Below are 19,821 nucleotides of genomic sequence, written 5' to 3'. Positions count from 1 at the left end.
GGCAAGTTCCTTAAGCCCTCCAAGCCTGAGCTTTCTCACCTGTTAAATGGGGCTACTAATGCCTACCCTTATGGAGCTGTGTGGAAAAAATGAGGACCGACAAGATAATGTACACAAAGCATCTTGCACTGGGCATGGCATACAGCAGGTGCCCAGCAAATGGTGGTTAATATTGATAACAGCAAAATGACTGCAATGACCACGCGTTTTATTCTTCCCATGGCACACATATGAAGAAAGAACATCTGGGTGCTGAAGTGTCTTACGTAAGGTCATAGAGAGGATAAGAGGCTGGGCTTGGACTTGAATCTTGGATTCTCCAAACTCATGCATCTCTTACCAGTAGTTCAAGAAGGTTCAAATAACACAAGGGCAATCCTACATCTTGGCCTCGCAAGATGGACAAGGAGCGGATCTGAAAAGGGAGCGTGGACTCACAGGCTGTAAATAACTGAGAGGCCTTGTACTCTTGAACCCTGAGCTGGTCCCAGGTGCAGCCATGGGCACTGGGAAGACCCTCCCCATTAGCCCCACTTGGAGGGAGGAGAGAGATTGGTGTGTGCACTCTCGGCCCCTGTGGCATATTTTAACGTCATGAGACAGTAAAGCCCTCATTAACACTCTGTCTTCAGAGCTCCTTCCTCTGCACCACATTTTTGTCTGTGTTAATTATTACCTCTTACAGGGACCACTAACTGCAACAGCTTTCCAGCCTCCTCTCTCAGCCTTCAAAATTAGTCTCTGCAGGGTGTCCGGACACCCTTTTAAAATGCAAGTGGACCATTCCCGGCCCTGCCCCAAGCTCTCCCAGTGCCTCTCAGGCCTGCACAGCTGGCCCTGCTGCCCGGCCAGCCTCATCTCCTGCACTGCCACCTAGCCTTCCTTATAGTATCAAGTGCTCCAAGCTATTTGCACGTGCTGCTCCCTGTCCCTGAAGGTACATGTCTCAGCATACTCACTTATATAAGTGATTATTTTATCCACATCTTTCTCAATAGACAGAGAACACAGGAAATTCTTCTGGTTTGGTCACAGATGTATCAACAAATATGAAAGACAGGAGATTGTGGGTGATTCCACATAAAATGAGAGACAATGAAAAATGCAATTGAAATTGCCTTCCTCCTGAAATTGACCTCCTTCCTCTTGAAACTGACTGCCAATGAGGAATTTTACCTCTCCTGAAGTACCAATGAGTTCTCTATAGAATCTAAAAATAATGTATTGGGCTTCCCTGGTGGCGCAGTGGTTGAGAGTCCGCCTGCCGATGCAGGGGACATGGGTTCGTGGCCTGGTCCGGGAAGATCCCACATGCCACGGAGCAGCTGGGCCCGCGAGCCATGGCTGCTGGGCCTGCGTGTCCGGAGCCTGTGCTCCGCAGCGGGAGAGGCCACAACAGTGAGAGGCCCGCGTACTGCAAAAAAAATAAAAATAAAAAAATAAAAATAATGTATTAATTGCTCTTTTTGCCTTGGTTGCTAGGAAGCTCAAAATTCCATTTGAATATGAAATATCATTCCTTTAAAGGCACCACCTCACACACGCCTGTGTGCGTGAACACATGTGCGCATGCGTGCGCGCGCGCACACACACACACACACACACACACACAATACACTTTTCAGTATGGTTTCTGATCCCTCTTTCACGTGCCTCTTTCACGATATGCTTTTTAGGTTAAGTCACTCAGTTATTTTTGAAGTAGGAAGTAATATTAATTACAAATATATTAACAAATAAGTACATGGGATATGTAGAGTTTAAAGAGGATGTTAAATCACACCAGTCACATAGAAGGTGCTCAGGAAAACAACTGTCAGGAGGATGAATGAATGCTAAAGGACATCTCAAGGATTAGACATCTTCTGTACACAGTTGGAAGCAGAGATATTTTTCACAGACGTATGAAGCAAAAGTGAAAGGAGAAAGGTAATTAAACCACTGAGGAAATGTGAATACATAGAGATAAAGGCCAGGGGAGATGGCAGAGAAGTGATGACTAGTTAAGGAGGGTGTGAATATCTGCATCTTCTTTTCTCCTTTTCAGTTTTCTTAATGATGTTTAAACTTGCCTTTAATTGGGAACTTACTAAGTAGATTTTCAAAAACCAACTGTGCATTCCCCTCATTCTCTTTTCTTTATGAGTTTGACCTTCTCCAAAGGCTCAGTGTGAAGATGCAGAAGGAAACCTTTGCTCCAGTGGTGGGAATGCCAGGATCCCAGAGGCTGGAACAGGGACCTGAAATTTCAAAATCCCTGCTCTCCAGTATCTTTGCCCCTAAATGTCTTAGTGAGCTAAGGTTGTGCAAAAAGGAAAAACATGATCTCACACCAGTCAGAATGGCCATCATCAAGAAATCTAGAAACAATAAATGCTGGAGAGGGTGTGGAGAAAAGGGAACACTCCTGCACTGCTGGTGGGAATGTGAATTGGTACAGCCACTATGGAGAACAGTATGGAGGTTCCTTAAAAAACTAAAAATAGAACTACCATATGATCCAGCAATCCCACTACTAGGCATATACCCTGAGAAAACCATAATTCAAAAAGAGACATGTACCAAAATGTTCATTGCAGCTCTATTCACAATAGCCCGGAGCTGGAAACAACCTAAGTGTCCATCATCGGATGAATGGATAAAGAAGATGTGGCACATATATACAATGGAATATTACTCAGCCATAAAAAAAACGAAACTGAGCTATTTGTAATGAGGTGGATAGACCTAGAGTCTGTCATACAGAGTGAAGTAAGTCAGAAAGAGAAAGACAAATACTGTATGCTAACACATATATATGGAATTTTTTAAAAAATGTCATGAAGAACCTAGGGGTAAAACGGGAATAAAGACACAGACCTACCTGAGAATGGACTTGAGGATATGGGGGAGGGGAAGGGTAAGCTGTGACAAAACGAAAGAGAGGCATGGACATATATACACTACCAAACGTAAGGTAGATAGATAGTGGGAAGCAGCCGCAGAGCACAGGGAGATCAGCTCGGTGCTTTGTGACCGCCTGGAGGGGTGGGATGGGGAGGGTGGGAGGGAGGGAGATGCATGAGGGAAGGGATGTGGAAACAGATGTATATGTATGACTGATTCACTTTGTTATAAAGCAGAAACTAATAAAAAAAAAAAAGGAAAAACATGAAGGATCTAAGAGAGGGAAAAAAATGTTGTCCTTGGCGATAATGCTATGAGAAATTTACGAGATAGTGACAGAGTGACCCTCCCTTTGCAAAACAATTCACAAGATGAGGACAGAGCATTCCAGAAAGATATTGATTCCTTTTTAATGCAATTCTTCAATTATCCACTAAGCCTGGCTTTTAGTCTCTTATAATTTAAGTAAATTACTTTACAAATGTTCTTTTAAATTTTGTCTCTTTTTTCTTTTCTTTTTTCCTTTAAGGAGGAACTAACAAGATTCTAGGAGTCATAAATATAATCACCAGATGCGCCTCGATGGGTTTGCAATGGACTGCTTTGCTGTCTAGGATCAATGTCCATAGCACATCCATCCATCAGGAAAATCAGTTTATATCAGTATCATTTTCTCAGTGCACGAGTGGATACATGGATGGGGAGTATTCTCCTTGCTGACTCTCTACATTCCTATCCGTCATCACTTTCTGTGCATTCTCAGCTAACACGGGGATGGGCTTCCAATTTAATTCACCCTTAGACTGAAGAATCTGAATTCAAGGTGGATGAATCAACCACCTCCTAACAATCTACCCAGGAGATATGATAAAGAAAAAGGCTGATAGATTTGATGACATGGAGATGTCAAATTCTTGTGATTCAATGGGCAAAGAACATCAAAAAGTTATACACCAAATAAATGTTTTATATAATATATGTATTATATATCTATATATGTATATACTATATGATATATTCTATACACCATGTATATGTATATACAGCTATACAAACAATAAACATGCAAAGCAGTTCAACTTCACTGTTTAAATTATGCAAATCAGAGTAGGATATATTTTGTCCATCAGATTGGCAAAAATGGAAAAGAAATACGATATCCAGTGTTGGCAAGGCTGGGGAAAAATGAGGCGTCTCATACACTGCTAATGTTGGGCGGTGGGACTGTAATAAAAACAAACTCTTTCCCAAGAGCACTTTGGCAACATCTACCCAAGCCTTAAAAATCTGCCTATCCCCTGAGCCAATGCCACCTCTAGAGAGACAGTCTAAAGAATTATTAGAGATGTGCTTAAAGATTAATGTGCAAAGGGCTTCCCTGGTGGCGCAGTGGTTGAGAGTCCGCCTGCCAATGCAGGGGACACGGGTTCGTGCTCCGGTCCGGGAAGATCCCACATGCTGTGGAGCGGCTGGGCCCGTGAGCCATGGCCGCTGAGCCTGCGCATCCGGAGCCTGTGCTCTGCAACAGGAGAGGCCACAACGGTGAGAGGCCCGCGTACAGAAAAAAAGAAAAAAAAAAAAAGATTAATGTGCAAGGATGTTTAAAGCAGAAATATGGATAATGTTTTAAAAAAACAGTCCAACAAGAAGAAATTAGTTAAATAAACCATGAACCCCTTTGCTATATTATGCAATCATTAAAAATCATTTTCGAGAAACATTTATCAAAGTGGGAAAACAGTCCTGATACATTGTCTGGTGAAAGAGGCAGGATCCATAACTATGTTCAGAGTGGCAGTTTTATAGAGGGTTCCCAGTGCAAACCTACACACTTAGGCACACAGGGAACTGAACAGACAGGAATCAAATTGTCCACAGTGACTGTTTCTGGGTGGCGGGGATTATCAAGATCTGGTTTTTTTTTTCCTTTATGGTTTTCTGGGGTTTCTAAGTTTTCTAAATTGAACACACACACACACACACACACACACACACACACACATTTATTTTTAAAAGCCCAAGCCCAAACAGACTGTCATGTTTCCTATGAACCGAACAAAACGGTCTTCGATTTACCCAGTCTGCAATGACCACCAGTCTTTTTTTTTTTTTTTCTGCGGTACATGGGCCTCTCACTGTTGTGGCCTCTCCCGTCGCGGAGCACAGGCTCCGGACGCGCAGGCTCAGCGGCCATGGCTCACGGGCCCAGCCGCTCTGCAGCATGTGGGATCTTCCCAGACCGGGGCTCGAACCTGCATCCCCTGCATTCGCAGGCAGATTCTTAACCACTGCGCTACCAGGGAAGCCCCAGCCACCAGTCTTTTACACAAGGCCGAGGAGACTCTGTCCTCATCCTGCCCAGATGGCAGACAGCAAGACAGATTCAAGCCTCCACCATCCAGTGAGATAATTTCGTAAGCTACAGGTTTATCCTAGTGGGGGTTGAGTTGAGGTCACAGTTATCTAGTTAGGGGATTTCCACAGACTGCACAAAATAAAATCCTGACAAAGGTCAGGGCATGGTGAGAGAGATAAGAGAGGGGGACAAGGAAAGGAGGCAAGGAGTGCCCACTGCCACCTCTGTACCTAAGGTTTAGTCAATGACATGCATAGAGCTTTCCCAGGAAGGGGCAGGGCGGCCGTGGCCTGGGTTGTTTGGGTCCTCATGGCTTTTCCTGCCAAATGGAAAAAATTGGGGAAGAAGTGTACATTTAATTAAACCCCAGGTCTGGCCAGCACCGTGGCTTACACCCCGCTTCTCAGAAGCTGTCGAGAGCAGTGGCCAAGAGCAATGCTTTGGAGGCAGAAAGACCTGGGTTCAAATCGGGTCCTGTGACCTCCCATCTGTGTGCAGGTGACTGGTCACTTCCTCTCCCAGATGCTCAGTTTCCTCTCCCCAGGGGCTGTGTGAAGAGTCGGTGTGTGAAGCCCAAGCAGAGTTCCTGGTGGCACACAGAAGACCCTCCATGTGGCCATATTTATGAGTGTGCTCAGTATTGTAGGCTTATAAGCATCTTGTGTGTTACGTACTTTATACAAAGTAGAACATCACCTGGTAGGAAAACAGACCCAACACAGTGGAGTGAACATAGTGGGTAATCATTCAATGTTCAAATTAATAGATGTGCCCAGTGCTTCAATACATTACCTGTGGCATGCCATCAATATCCCTATTTTAGAGATGAGGAAATGGAACAGAGAAGTTAAGTAACTTGCTTGCCATTTGACTATTATTCCCATCACAATTTTATTGAAGAGGAATCTAAGAATCAGAGAGGTTAAGAAGCTTGTTCAAGGCCCTACAGTACAAAGTGGCAAAGCTGGGCTTCAAACCCAGAGCGTCTGGCTCTAGAGCCCAGGTTCAAGCACAGAAGGATGTTGCCTCTTTCCGGTGCTGGGGTGATGGATACATTCCCTCAAGTCAACAAAATCTGGGTTTAAATCCTGACTCTGCCACTTTCCATCTTTGTGACAACAGGCAAGGGACAAATTCTTTGTAGTTTTGCAAAATGAAGCAAATAAACGTGGTGCCTACCTGACAGGGCTGTTGTGATGTTTAAGTGAATTTATGTATACAAAGGTTATTACTGTCCACAGAGCAACACAAGAAAACACTAGGAAGTATATACCCTGTGTCACAACAGAGTGAAGGAGGCCACTACCCGGAGGAAGGGGAGGGGAGAAGGGAAGGTTTCTCGCGGATGGGGCAGCTGCATGTGGGCGGCAGGACGGCTGGGAGGATGCACTGGGGCCGTGGATGTCAACGGGTAGAGAGAAACAAAGCCTTGTTTCAGAGGAGGGCGTGCTGCTTGTCTGGCCAACTGTGAACTGCACTTGGGAACAGCCGGAGAAAAGGACTGTCTGTGGGTAAAAAGGGATCGGATCACGGGCAGCCCGAACATCAGGATGAGGGGCTCGGCCTCTGCCCTGTGGGCTCCCAGCTCCGGTGCGGGGCACTAGGCACGGCATGGCTGGATCAGACCCAAGTTTAGAAAGTTCACCCTGCTTCCAGGGTGCAGAATGGACTGGGCAGCAGGTGAGCAAGATGGGAGACAGCGAGGAGGCCTCTGAGGTTTGGGAGTGGTGATGGCGGGGGCGGAGTGAGACCTCACTGCGACCCGCTGGGGAGAGGTCGGTCCCAGAGAGTCTAACCCTGCCAGCGCTGGTGCAATCCCCAACGGGGACCATGGAGAAGAGGAACAGGTCAAGTTACTAACTTGGGAAATGTCCGCGATTTGCACGTGAGTGGAGAGGTGCCATCAGAGGGTCAGAGATGAGCCAGGGCTTCCAGGGCAAATAAAGCTGTCGTTAATACTAGAGAAGAGCTGAAACTATAAATACAAATAAATAAATAAACTAAAGGGAGGACAGGAGCTTCCCTGGTGGCGCAGTGGTTGAGGGTCCGCCTGCCGATGCAGGGGACGCGGGTTCGTGCCCCGGTCCGGGAAGATCCCACATGCCGCGCAGCAGCTGGGCCCGTGGACCATGGCCGCTGAGCCTGAGCGTCCGGAGCCTGTGCTCCGCAATGGGAGAGGCCACAACAGTGAGGGGCCCACGTACCGCAAAAAAAATAAAAAATAAAAAAAAATTTTTTTAAATAAAGGGAGGACAGATCCTGTTCAGAGACCACACTGCTAGGAGATGGGTGAAGAGACAGACATTTGGGGGAAGAAAGGAAGGAATCGGTGGGCGATTCTGAACAGCCTGACCTGCCCAGCAGACTTAAAAATCTCAGGATTTGGAAGGACTCTTGGAAGCGGGGAGAGGGTTCAGGAGAGTTGGGGAAAATCTGGGAGAGGTTTGGGGAACCCAAGAAGAAAGAAGGGGGAGGCGGAAGAGAGACGAAGAAAAGCATAAAGGTCATGCTGGGTCCAGACACACCAAAGGACACCACACCCTCCATCTGGGGCCAGGAGGATGGAAATGGCAGAAGGAAAACCCCTCCCCGAGGACTTCTGAGCGCAGCTTCCCTGCCTACATGGGAGGTTAACTTCTGATAGCTGCACCACTTTTCTATTCTTTTCTTAATCAGAAACCTCTAATGAAGCCTAGACCACCACTGCAGAAGTGGTTCAAGAAAATTACAGTTTTTTTTTTTTAAAGTGCGGATGCCCATGTTGTCAAATCACCACTTTCACCTGCATTAATTGCTTAAATGGGTTCTGGAAACAGCTAACTCTTCTGCCTCCTCATCAGGGCCCCTGGGGCACCCAACAGGGAAGGATGCTGGGGAACAAATTTGGGCATGCAGCTGATCGGGGGACAAGGCTGTCACAAGCTGGCCTCTGGGCCATGCATCTATCTTGCCTCCTGACATTTCTAAGGGAGGTCGGGGCATACAATTCCACTCAATCCCTGGGCTTAATTACTGCTGTAAAATGAAAATGCAGATGCCAACATCCAGATAGGAGCAATTACATTTTTTTTTTTTTTTTTTTTTTTTTGTGGTATGCGGGCCTCTCACTGTTGTGGCCTCCCCCGTTGCGGAGCACAGGCTCCGGACGCGCAGGCCCAGCGGCCATGGCTCACGGGCCCAGCCGCTCCGCGGCATATGGGATCCTCCCAGACCGGGGCACGAACCCGTATCCCCTGCATCGGCAGGCGGACTCTCAACCACTGCGCCACCAGGGAGGCCCAGCAATTACATTTTTAAAGAAATTCTGTCTATGTGGGAATATTGATTACATTTAGTAAATGACTGTGCAATTCAAACATCTACAATGGATCACGAAAGCCCCAAGTTCCAGAGTTTTCTTCCAAATACATTTTTTCTTTGTTTTTCAACAGGCACAACGGAAAACTTTCAAAGCCAAGCAAATTCAGTCGATAGCAGTTTTCATTTCAATCCTTTCAGTGCGACCTCTACATCCTTATTTCTCAAACTTTTGATGTACAACGGCCTCAGTGACCTGTTTGTAAGGACAGGGAACCAGGCTCACCAGTGCGGGAGTCTGAGTCACAGAGAGGCAAAGGGAGTTGCTCAAGGTCACAGCCAAGTACACTGTCAGCTGAACCCAGGTCCATCTCCAAAAGTTACCTCTTGGGTACAGACCTCCCTTCCCTTGATTTTCCAATATATCAGCTGACCTTGCACATCTGGAATTGTGCTCCAAAACGGCTAAGGATGGGGACAGGCTCGATCCACCTTTCTGATCAAGTCTTTATGTGGATATAAATGGGGGTGGGGTGGGGGGAAGGGGTGGAATCCAAAAGAAAGATGTGCTTCCCAAACCTCAGAGTGGTTAAGACTTGTCTGGGGGGGGGGCTTGTTAATTTGTGAATCACCACTTCTAAGGCCCCAACACCTGGGTGTCTGGAAACACACTTTTGATGTCACTTTACTATGTTCTTCCCTGTAGCCTGCAGCTTAAAAGTACTATAAAGAGGACAGCTTGGGACTTGTTTATGGGAGGCTGCTCTATGTGCTTTGCATTCAAAGTTGAGAGGATGCTGATATTATGAAAACTCAGGTAGAAAGGAAAAGTGACTATGAAACTGTTTGCCAGCTGAAGCAGTACCACAGCCAATTTAGCAGAAGGAACACAAATTCTCAAAGGGGGAAGGAGGCACAGGGGCTGGGACTGGAAAAGAAGAAAAAAAAACATTTATGCATTCTCAGATAAAGCAGCTTTGAAACATACATGTGGTTAGTAGGAACTTGCCCTTCACCTGAAATGCTGAGGTTTCTTGAAACCTGAAGTGTTTCTTTTTTTTTTTAATAATAAAAAGCCAGAAGATATAGAAGATATATCTCACCCAAAATTGGTTCATTGATTGCTTCAGAATGCATAAATGATTCTATTTTGGAATCTCAGACACAGTCAGGCTGTGGAAATAACCCACTTCTGGGAATGTGATTTTTAAATTAAAAGCCAAGTGACAAATGAAATAACTGAAGGGGTCTCTTAGGGTCAATTTGGGCTGCAGACGTTGGAAAAAGCTATTGCCCGGGGCTTCCCTGGTGGCGCAGTGGTTAGGAATTCGCCTGCCAGTACAGGGGACACGAGTTCGAGCCCTGGTCCAGGAAGATCCCACATGCTGCGGAGCAACTAAGCCTGTGCGCCACAAGTACTGAGCCTGTGCTCCAGAGCCTGCGAGCCACAACTACTGAGCCCACGTGCCACAACTACTGAAGCCCGTGTGCCTAGAGCCTGTGCTCCACAACAGAAGCCTGCACACCATAACGAAGAGCAGCCCCCACTCACCACAACTAGAGAAAGCCCACGTGCAGCAACGAAGACCCAGCGCAGCCAAAAATAAAAAGTAAATAAATTTATTTAAAAAAAAAAAAGAAGCTATTGCCCACTGTCACAGACCACACTTTTTTTTTAAGGTCTTTCACTTAAATGGTATTAGAGGGTTTCCTATTCAGTAGGTTTTCATACCTATTAACTCATTTGATCCCTACAGCCATCCTGGGAAGGAGGCAAGTGGGAGGTAGCTCTGCCCATTTCACAGTTCTGAAGCTGAGGTTCAGAGATGTCACGTGATCTGCCCACAGCCACACAACTAGCTTCCTGGTACAGCACACAGTAGAGCCTATGGCTTTCCTTGATTTTCCTATCCAGCACCCAGTACACTGCAACCCACAGACTTTCTTAAGCAATCACACTCAAGAACCAAGGAATCCTGAAGTCACCATCATTGTATTGGGAGTAAGATCATTCCATTCATTCAGCAAATATTTATTTATTGAAACACCTACTGTGTGCCAGGCACTGAGGAGGTGCTGGGGGTGTGTCAGTGAGTAATGCAGGTCGAATTTCAGTTCTCATGGAGCTTACTTAAAGTGGGGAAGGCAGATGATAAACAGTAAAATGTCCCTCTGGTAGTGACAAGTGTGCTGAAGGAAATTAAAGCAGGGTACAAGGATGGAGGAGTTGGGGGGTGGGGGCGATGCTGCTTTGGAGAGGGTGGCAGGGATGCAGATGCATGCAGATGTCACGGCACTTAAAACACTTGGTGGGACCTCCCTGGCGGCACAGTGGTTGGGAATTCGCCTGGCAACGCAGGGGACACGGGTTCAATCCCTGGTCCAGGAAGATCCCATATGCCGCGGAGCAACTAAGCCTGCGAGCCACAGCTACTGAGCCCGTGCACCACAACTACTGAAGCTCGTGCGCCTAGAGCCGGTGCTATGCAACACGAGAAGCCACTGCAATGAGAAGCCCGAGCACCGCAACGAAGAGTAGCCCCCGCTCGCTGCAACTAGAAAAAGCCCATGCACAGCAACAAAGACCCAATGCAGCCATAAATAAATAAATAAATAAATAATATAAAAAACAAAAAACAACAACACTTGGTGACCTGTGGCCATAGATGGATCCAAGTCCCCCTCATGACTCCCTGAGGGCATGGGCTGTATACTGGTCATCTCTAATTTCCAAGTACAAGCCACAGGCCTGGTGTGGTAAGTGCTGCTTAGAGCACCAGCGGACAAACGGCTCTGCCTGATGACAGGCTGGACTAAAACATGCCACCTTCTCTCGACATGTAAGCATCAGACTCCCCACTTAGTAAAATGAAGCCTTTGGATAGTTTTGTTTTTGTTTTTGCGGTACGCGGGCCTCTCACTGTTGTGGCCTCTCCCGTTGCGGAGCACAGTCTCCGGACGCGCAGGCTCAGCGGCCATGGCTCATGGGCCCAGCCGCTCCGCGGCATGTGGGATCTTCACGGACCGGGGCACGAACCCAAGTCCCCTGCATCGGCAGGCGGACTCTCAACCACTGCGCCACCAGGGAAGCCCCTTTGGATAGTTTTTAAAAGACCCCCTGAATGTCAGGCACAAAATGTGCCGTCTGCCTGCCTTCCAGCAGGGGGCTGGCACTGCCTTCCAGAAGGCCAGGTACATAACCCTAGGGCTGGGTTCCAGGCGGGGAGGCAAGGCAAAAGGTCTACTTAACTCCTAATCCCAATGGTGACCCTGGGCTAGTCAATTTCACCTCCTTGGGCACAACCCTCCTGACCTCCCTGCTTTCCCTGGGGGGAGAAGGCACCCAGCGTACAGCAGACACACACTAAGTCAGCCTCCTCTCTTCCCGGTGGTGCTCCGGAAAGCAAGGTTAAGACACAAGTGCACCGACCCCATGGTGCTGATCAGGTGCTGCCTCCTGCAGCTGATGCCCGAGTGCATGGGAAGCAAATGCAGAGGCTGATTCTTGCTCTTTGCACCCTTTCCACCTGCCCTGCTGTAAAAGTAAAATGGAAATGTCTGCAGCACAGGAATCTTGAAAAGGCGGCCCCCGCCCTGGGGTGCAATTAGAAGTCTGTGTGAGCTCAACATTAACATCAGATTCTGGCTTGGGGGTTTTTAAAGAAAAAGAAAAAAGGAAGAAATAGAATCGGTTTTGAAAGATTTGTACTGCAGCCTGCAGCTACCTCTAGCCATGAAATGTCATTCCTTCTAATCAGATTCTCTGGTCCTTGCTGGGCACTAGGCCGGGGTCCCTAAGCCGTGGAGACCAAACACTGCCCTTCCAGGTCATCAAAGAACCTTGCTGGAACGCCAGTTGGAGCCTAATCCCCAGGAACGCCTGCTTTAGTGCAAAGCCCTTTGAAGGGGGGCGGATTATGACTTGGGAGGAGATGCACATGTGCAGCAAGCACGAGCCGACAGGCAGGCAAGGGGCTGCGTGCACTTGACAGGTGCGTACAGACTGGGTGTCTCGTGGCTGAAAGCAGGCGGAGGTGGGAAGCAGCACCGCACACAAAATCCAATTGGTCGGGGGTTAAAGGATCATACTTATCTTTGTAGCTCCATCTAAATGATGAATCTACAGCAGGTAATAAACAACTGGGTTTGTCGGGAGGGGGAAGGGGAAAAACAAGAAGCTAGCGCTGGAGTGATTCTACATCTCTTTCCCATCCAGCTTAAAGTCAGGAGGCAGGAATCTTCTACTATAAAAATATCAATCCTGAAAAAAACAAATAAAGGCATTCTCTTCCAGAAATGTTTCTTTGATTTGAACCGTAAATAACCAGTTGAAAGGCACCATCATTTTCTAAAACCTTGAGGATCTGCTTGAGCCAAATAAATACACAAGACTAAATTAAAGAAATGCACCCTCTCAAGGTACCGCATCATGCTCTGGGCCCAGCAACCAAACATCTATTCAATAATGGTTTTATTAATAGTGAGCTTTCAACATGTCATTACTGGCAGGGCTCAGAGGACCCAAGAATTTGTGCAGAGCCAGAGGAAAGCCTGTGTGTCCCCACGAACACATTACCCATGGTTTCCAAATTGGAAGACAGGAATGAGGGGAGGAGGAGCTGCGTTTCAGACACCAAGTTGGAAGTGCTAATAATTTGTAATGGCTTCAGCCAACCATGTACAATGGGAAGATGAAAAATGTGTCATTTAGAATGTGCCAGACCAAATACAATAACTTATATTAATACAGACAGATCCTTCCCGAGTTCTTATGCAAAGGAAGGGAGGGTGTGATAACTCTAATTAAATGAAAGGGCCAGCCACTGTTTTAAACTTCTGGAACGCTTCAAATTCTAATATGCTCCTTGGATGTACCTGGGGGGATTCAGAGACTGTAATGAAGCCGTTTAATTTTTATCGAGATGAAACACACGCATGCATACACACACATCCCGGCGGCACGTGGATACCCCGCATTCTGCTACCGGAACAATCAGGGACTCAGAAAGCAAGTGGGTGAGTGAATTTGATTTTGAATGCTCCCAGGGTGGTGCTGGGCATGCTACAGTCCTGTTGTCGTTTTCTCATTTACTCTGGAATGGCACAAGGGTTAGTGTTCTTGGGTTGAGGGACAGCAGTCAAGTTCTCGTCAGCACAGTGTGTAAGCCACCAATTTCTTGATCTGGTAGGAGGCTACCCAAGAGTGCCAAGATTCTTATCCCCCAATCGTTAGCCAACTTTCTTTACTCTGTGATAAACGAAATCAATTCCAAAAGAACAAGAAAACACCGGATTAGACATTCTAAACGCCTCTGTGTAGTACATACTGAGCAAATCACAGACTGTCTGAACTGGAAGGGACCTTGGGCAGCCCTGGCTCATCCACCCTAGGACCCGTGGAGAGTCAGTGACTGGCCCAAGGTCACACAACAAATGTGCAGCAGAGTCCAACACCCCTGGCCTGTGGACTTCTTGGCCAATTTATCAAGCATTTTTGGCTGAAAATCTTTGAAAGATCTACTTTTTTATTATTATTAGCTTGGCTCCTGTTCGTTCAAGATAGACTTTTCAAAAAAATCAAACGTTTCAGCATAATTGCAAATAGTAAATGGCTTGCCTTATCCACACCTGTCCCCGCTGATTTAGCAAATAGGCTTCAAGAGAGGGATGGGAGCCCCACCAGACAGAGGATAAAATCCTCACTGAACTTGCCCTAACAATGGATACTTGATTTGTCAGAAGAGAATTGGAAGAACCCTTGTATACTCAATCTCCTCTGTTCACTGAGAGGAGGTGACCCTCTCTGATTCATCAACTCTTAAGGAATTTGATTCCTAAAATTTAATTTTCTTTATACACACACACACACACACACACACACACACAATTAATCTCTCCTTTGAGAAGCTCAGAGGATCTTTCCCCACTTTCTACCTGCAGAGGAAAAATAAAGATTTCAAGATTGAAAACATATCTCCTCAATACCCAAAACATGGAAACAACCTAAGTGTCTACTGACAGATGAAGGGAGAAAGCAAAGGTGGCATATATTTATATACAATGGAATATTATTCAGCCATTTAAAAAAGGAAATCTTGGGCTTCCCCGGTGGCGCAGTGGTTGAGAGTCTGCCTGCCGACGTAAGGGACACCGGTTCGTGCCCCACTCCGGGAAGATCCCACATGCTGCGGAGCGGCTGGGCCCGTGAGCCATGGCCGCTGAGCGTCCGCGGCCGGAGCCTGTGCTCCGCAACGGGAGAGGCCACAACAGTGAGAGGCCCGTGTACTGCAAAAAAATAATGATAATAAAAAAATTAAAATAAAATAAAAAAGGAAATCTTGCCATTGGTGACAACACAGATGAACCTGGAGGCCATTATACTAAGTAAAATAAGCCAGACACAGAAGGACAAATACTGTATGATCTCACTTATAAGTGGAATCTAAAAACGTTCATCTCATGAAAGTAGAGAGTAGCACAGTGGTTGCCAGGGTTTGGGGGTGGGGGAAAGGGGAGATATTGGTAAAAATTCCAGTTATAAGATGAGTAGGTTCTAAGGATCTAATGCACAGCACGGTGACTACAGTTAATAATTCTGAACTGTATTCTTAAAATTTGCTAAGCGAGTACATCTTAAGTGTTCTTATCATGAAAATAAAGTAACTGTGAAGTGATGGATATCTGAATTAGCTTAACTGTGGTAATCATTTTGCGATATAAAGGTGTATCAAATATCCCATTGTATACCTTAAATACATACAATTTTTACTTGCCAGCTATACTTCAATAAAACTGTGGGAGGAAGCAAAAGATAAACAAATGAAATAAACAAACAAAATTGAAGAAGAAGAAAACAGAAAACACGTCTCCTACTAAATGCAACGTGATATTCTGGAACAGAAGGACAGAAACAGAAACACTGGTGCCGTTTGAATAAAATCTGAAGTTAAAATCCCTGCACCGTAGCTTATAAAGAGGGGCTGGAAGTGCAGAAATCCCAGTTAAGGGCAGTTTGTACCTCATAGAGAAGCTGGGGCCTCTTTGGGCTTTCAGTTAAGGGACTTAACACCTTTAACTTTGTGGAAATGTGTCAACAGCTGCAAGTGTTCTAAACTGTCCCTGAAACTCCCGCCCATCCTGCAAGCCCAGGCCCTCCTGAGGCCTCAGAGATGAGGTTCCGCCTCCTCCGTTTTAAATTCCATCCATGGAAAGTCCGTCCCCCTTTCTCCCCGGAGTTAAGGTGACACACAGCAGCACTCGTTTGCCTGTTGCTTCTGGAGGGTCCAAAGGGGTGTGTTCCAGGCTGGTTATGTGTCTGGCATTGGCCGGAAGGAAGAGGGTCACCTGAGAGGCAAGTGTTCCCTCAGCCTGCTCAGGAAAAGTGACAGGGGTGAGGACTGCCCGGATCGCACTGGCTCTCACCCATCCAAGGGCAGTTCTCTCCTATCAACACCACCCTGCCCCGCGCCCCCCCAGCAAGGGCAGTTCGGGAGCTTCAAAAGCTATTCCAAGAGAGTTCAGGTCTGACTCTGGAAGCAACAGGAGTAAACACAGGAGCGAAGGCCTGGTGCTATTCTGAGTCACCGGGTAGCAGCACCTTGGTGTAGTCGGGGGACATTCAGGGAGAAGATGCCTCTGAGCGCCATCAACGAGATGGGGGAGGGCCAAACGGAAACTCACAACTGAGCAGCTCCAGCCTTAGAGGTGCCGCAGAGTCTGGGGTGGGAACTGAAGGGAGGCTCAGTGTTTTGAAAGTCCACGTTACCTGAGGCCTTTCCCAAGTTTATCACCTTGTGATGATTAAGCTACCTGAGTCCTTTTAAAGGGCCACTAAAATTGAATCCATGGTTATAAATGACCATTTGGATCAAGTATCTTTCAAGTATAAATGGATCATCTGAGAACTCCAGACCTTTTAGTCAAAGGCTAATGGACTATTTCTTTATAAATAGGTGGAATGTCAGATAACAGGAAGAGATTGGCTTGGGAGAGGAGACAGAGAGGACGATGCCCGGAAACCCACAAGGAGCTTTGTCCGCTGCACCCCTGAACAATATAAACTCATCCGTCTTTTTTCAGAAGCAGTGTAGAAGTTTCTAAAATCCTCAGGGGCCTCCCTGAGGGGCAGACAGATCAGGAAGCAAATGAGGGAAGCCAAGGTCAGGGGATGGTCATGCCCCAGGTGAACAGTCAGGAAGTGGGTTCAAGATGCACCTGGCCACAGGTCACTAACAGACACAGGAAGTAGCCTGGGGACCTCTGCTGCCTAAGCGTTCCCCAGCAGCCTGCAGGCCCTCCGCTGGAGTCCAAAACACCTGCATAGAGGGGACCCGAGGCAGGGACTGAGTGGTGGGGTGGTGAGAAGCTGGGTCACAGGCAGCCCCAATCCCCTGGGAAGCATTTTCCCTGCAGAAGCAGATTGTGTCACTGTTCCTTTTCCCCAGAACCCTTCACTTCTTGCACACAAAGGTGGTGGTGGTGGTGTGTGTGTGTGTACCCCTGCAAGGGATCCCTGAATCCACACATAAACCAAACACTCTCCACCTCATACTCCAGTTGATCTGCAATAGCCCTGGGCACGAGATCAGCAAACATGTACATTCCTTTAAACAGCATGATTAAATCCCTAAGAGCTAGCTGTCAGGAGGTTATTTTTCTCAATTAACAGACACAAAAAGCACAACTACTCTCAAGGGGGGGGGATTTATTCTTGACATTCAGGCAGACGCCTCCTTCCCAACAAGGTTAGAGACGCTTACAGTCCAAGTGAGAACCAGAGGTTATGAGGGGGCAAGTGACGTGTCCCGAGATACATGGCCTGGTTCAATAAACAGCAGGGTCAGGCCAGAACTCTGTGGGTCACCAGACCAGCCTCCCTGGACCACTCTGACGCTAACACAACTTTCTTTCAGGGGCAAAAGCCTAGAGAATAATGAGAATAACAACAGCAGAAGGGGAGGTCACCCACTGATAACTAACTATATGCCAAGCAGAGACCTTATCTCTCTTAATGCTCATAAGAACCCACAGCCCCTTTCGCACTTTGTAATCACACATTTGCCAAAGTATTTGATAATGCTTGTCTCCCAGCGTTAGCCTTTATGCCCCATGAAGGCAGGGTCCGTGTCCGTTTTGCCCATCACTATATCCCAAGTGCCTGGCATCTATTTGCTCAAAAAACTATACGTTCCTGTTTTAAAGAAATACTTTTAAGAAAAACGGGACCCAGAAAGGTCAAGCGATTTGCCTAAGGACACACAGCATGGACTTAATGCCAATATGAGGAGCTTCGCCACTCTGCCCCGTACTCACCCCCAAACCAGAGCCCTACCTTGACGGCCTCAGAGTGGGTCACCCGGGCCAGGGATTTGTCGTTGACACGCAGAATCTGGTCCCCGACTCGCAGCCCTTCCTTCTCGGCCAGAGAGCCTGGCTCCACCAGCGACACATAGATGCCCACGCCATGCTCCGAGCCCCCGCGGATGCTGAAGCCCAAGCCCTCGTGGGCCTTGGCGCGCCGCAGGCTCACTAGGCGCACCTCCCCGGGCCCCGCGCCGTCGGGGCCGCCCCAGGTGGGTTGCCTGTAGGAGGAGGTGGCGGGCAGGTAGAGACCCTCGGCAGTGTATTGGTCGAAGAGCAGCTGGTCGGAGCGCGGGATGACCAGCCGCAGCATGGGCAGCAGACGCCGCTTGACCGGGCTGTCCAGCAGCACGCGCAGGGTGCGCACCAGGTCGAAGACGTTGCGGCGCGCGTGGTAGGCGTTCAGACAGTGCGTGAACTGCTCCCGCTCCGCCTCGCTCAGCAGCGCCGTCAGCGCCTGGTGCAGCTGGCGCACGTTGGCAGACAGCAGTCGCAGCCCCGCGCCCCCGCCGCCGCCGCCCGCCCCGGCCGCGGAGCCCAGCGAGCCGGTGGAGGACGAGCTCACCGACAGGCCGTCCAGCTGCGCGTTCATCTCCCCGCCGAGGGCCGGGCGGACTCGGGGCGCGCGGTGGGGCAGCCGCTGCACTCGCTGGCACTGGCGCGACAGCTGGATCCCCGGGAGCGCGGAGATCGCAGCCGGAGTCTGGCTTTGGGAGCTGGGGGGACGCCGAGACAGGGGCTGGATCCGGGGAGACGCAGAGACGGCTGCCGGAGTCTGGGCTTGGGCGGGGCGGGCTGTGGGCACGGAAACAGTGCCAGAATCCTGGGGGTATCGCGGAGACCCGTGCTAGAGTCCCGGGCGCGCGAAGACGGAGGGGGTCGCGAAACTGGAGTCCTCGGGGCGCAGAGACGGAGGCTGGAGTCCAGAGGACGCGGAGACAGCGGCTGGAGTCCGGGCAAGGCGGAGACGGCGGCGGGGTCCGAAGGGACGAGGAGTTGGCGGCTGGAGCCCGGAGGTCGCGGCTACTGCGGCTGGAGTCCGGGGGGACGCGGAGAGAGCAGCTACATTCTGGAGGGCACAGAGACGACGGGTGGCTGCAGTGGGGTGGGGGGGTGCCCAGCAAAGCTGACCGCCCCGTCACACCATGCCCGGGGCTCCCCCAGCCGGGCCGCCCGTTCCTCTCGGGCTGGGGGACCCCAAAGTCATAAGTTGGGGTGGGGGGCGCTCTAGTCCCAGAGCCCCCCGAATCGCAGCTGATGGAGCCGCACGGGCGTCCGGCAGGGGGTGCGGGGCATGTCCGGGGCAGCCCTGGGAGGCAGCAGCCCGGGAACCCCTGCGCCCCCCGAACCACCCGCGCGCAGACGGAGCCGCGCGCGGCCGCGAGCCGGGACTTTGAGAACTGTTGAGCAGCCCGGGGCCGATCTTCCAGCGAGTTCCGACGCCGTCGCTCTAGCCAGCCCAGTCTTTGGCCACGCCCCCTTGCCCCTCCCCCTCTCCCTCCCCCTCCCCCCCGCGGGCTCTTCAGGAAATGACGTCCGGCTTCGCGCCTGGCGGTTGCCTGGAGACGGGGTGAAACAGTCCAACCCCAGAGAAGAAAGGGGTGAAAGTGGGGGTAGGGGTGGGAGGATAATGCGAGTCCCCCGACTTCTCCAGCTGCGGGCCGGGGGGCTGTACCTCAAAAACTGCTTTTCCGCGATCGAAGCCTGTTCGTCAGGATCGCTTTGGTGCAACTAGCCAGCTAGCTAATTCACAACTCGGGGGGGGGGGGGGCGGGGAATAACCAACTTTTTGACCCTAAAATACTAAATGCTTCAGGCTCAATTTTCACCTTGAAAGCTCGCGGTCCCTTTTTGCACACACTAACATTCAAGTTCCTGTGTTTATGTAGACGATTGTTGGACACCTACTGTGTGCAAGAAAC

The 19,821-nt window shown here is 49.0% G+C and overlaps 1 protein-coding gene across 5 annotated transcripts in view; it reads right to left on the bottom strand.

Moving 5' to 3' along the window:
• Nucleotides 1-19,299, bottom strand: part of WHRN (whirlin) — a 93,172-nt gene extending 73,873 nt beyond the window's left edge. For all 5 annotated transcript variants that reach the window (XM_082627269.1, XM_082627265.1, XM_082627266.1 and 2 more), the window contains exon 1: nucleotides 17,871-19,299. In XM_082627269.1, coding sequence (XP_082483395.1) covers nucleotides 17,871-18,491 — 621 coding nt within the window. In that variant the 5' untranslated portion in view covers nucleotides 18,492-19,299. The remainder of the gene's footprint in view (nucleotides 1-17,870) is intronic.
• Between the last annotated feature and the right edge of the window lie 522 nt (nucleotides 19,300-19,821).

The sequence above is a fragment of the Mesoplodon mirus genome, assembly GCF_964341445.2.
Source record: "Mesoplodon mirus genome assembly, chromosome: 1".
NCBI classification, from domain to species: domain Eukaryota; kingdom Metazoa; phylum Chordata; class Mammalia; order Artiodactyla; family Ziphiidae; genus Mesoplodon; species Mesoplodon mirus.
Note: the sequence above shows the minus strand (reverse complement) of the source record. Positions and strands in the feature narration are given on the sequence as shown.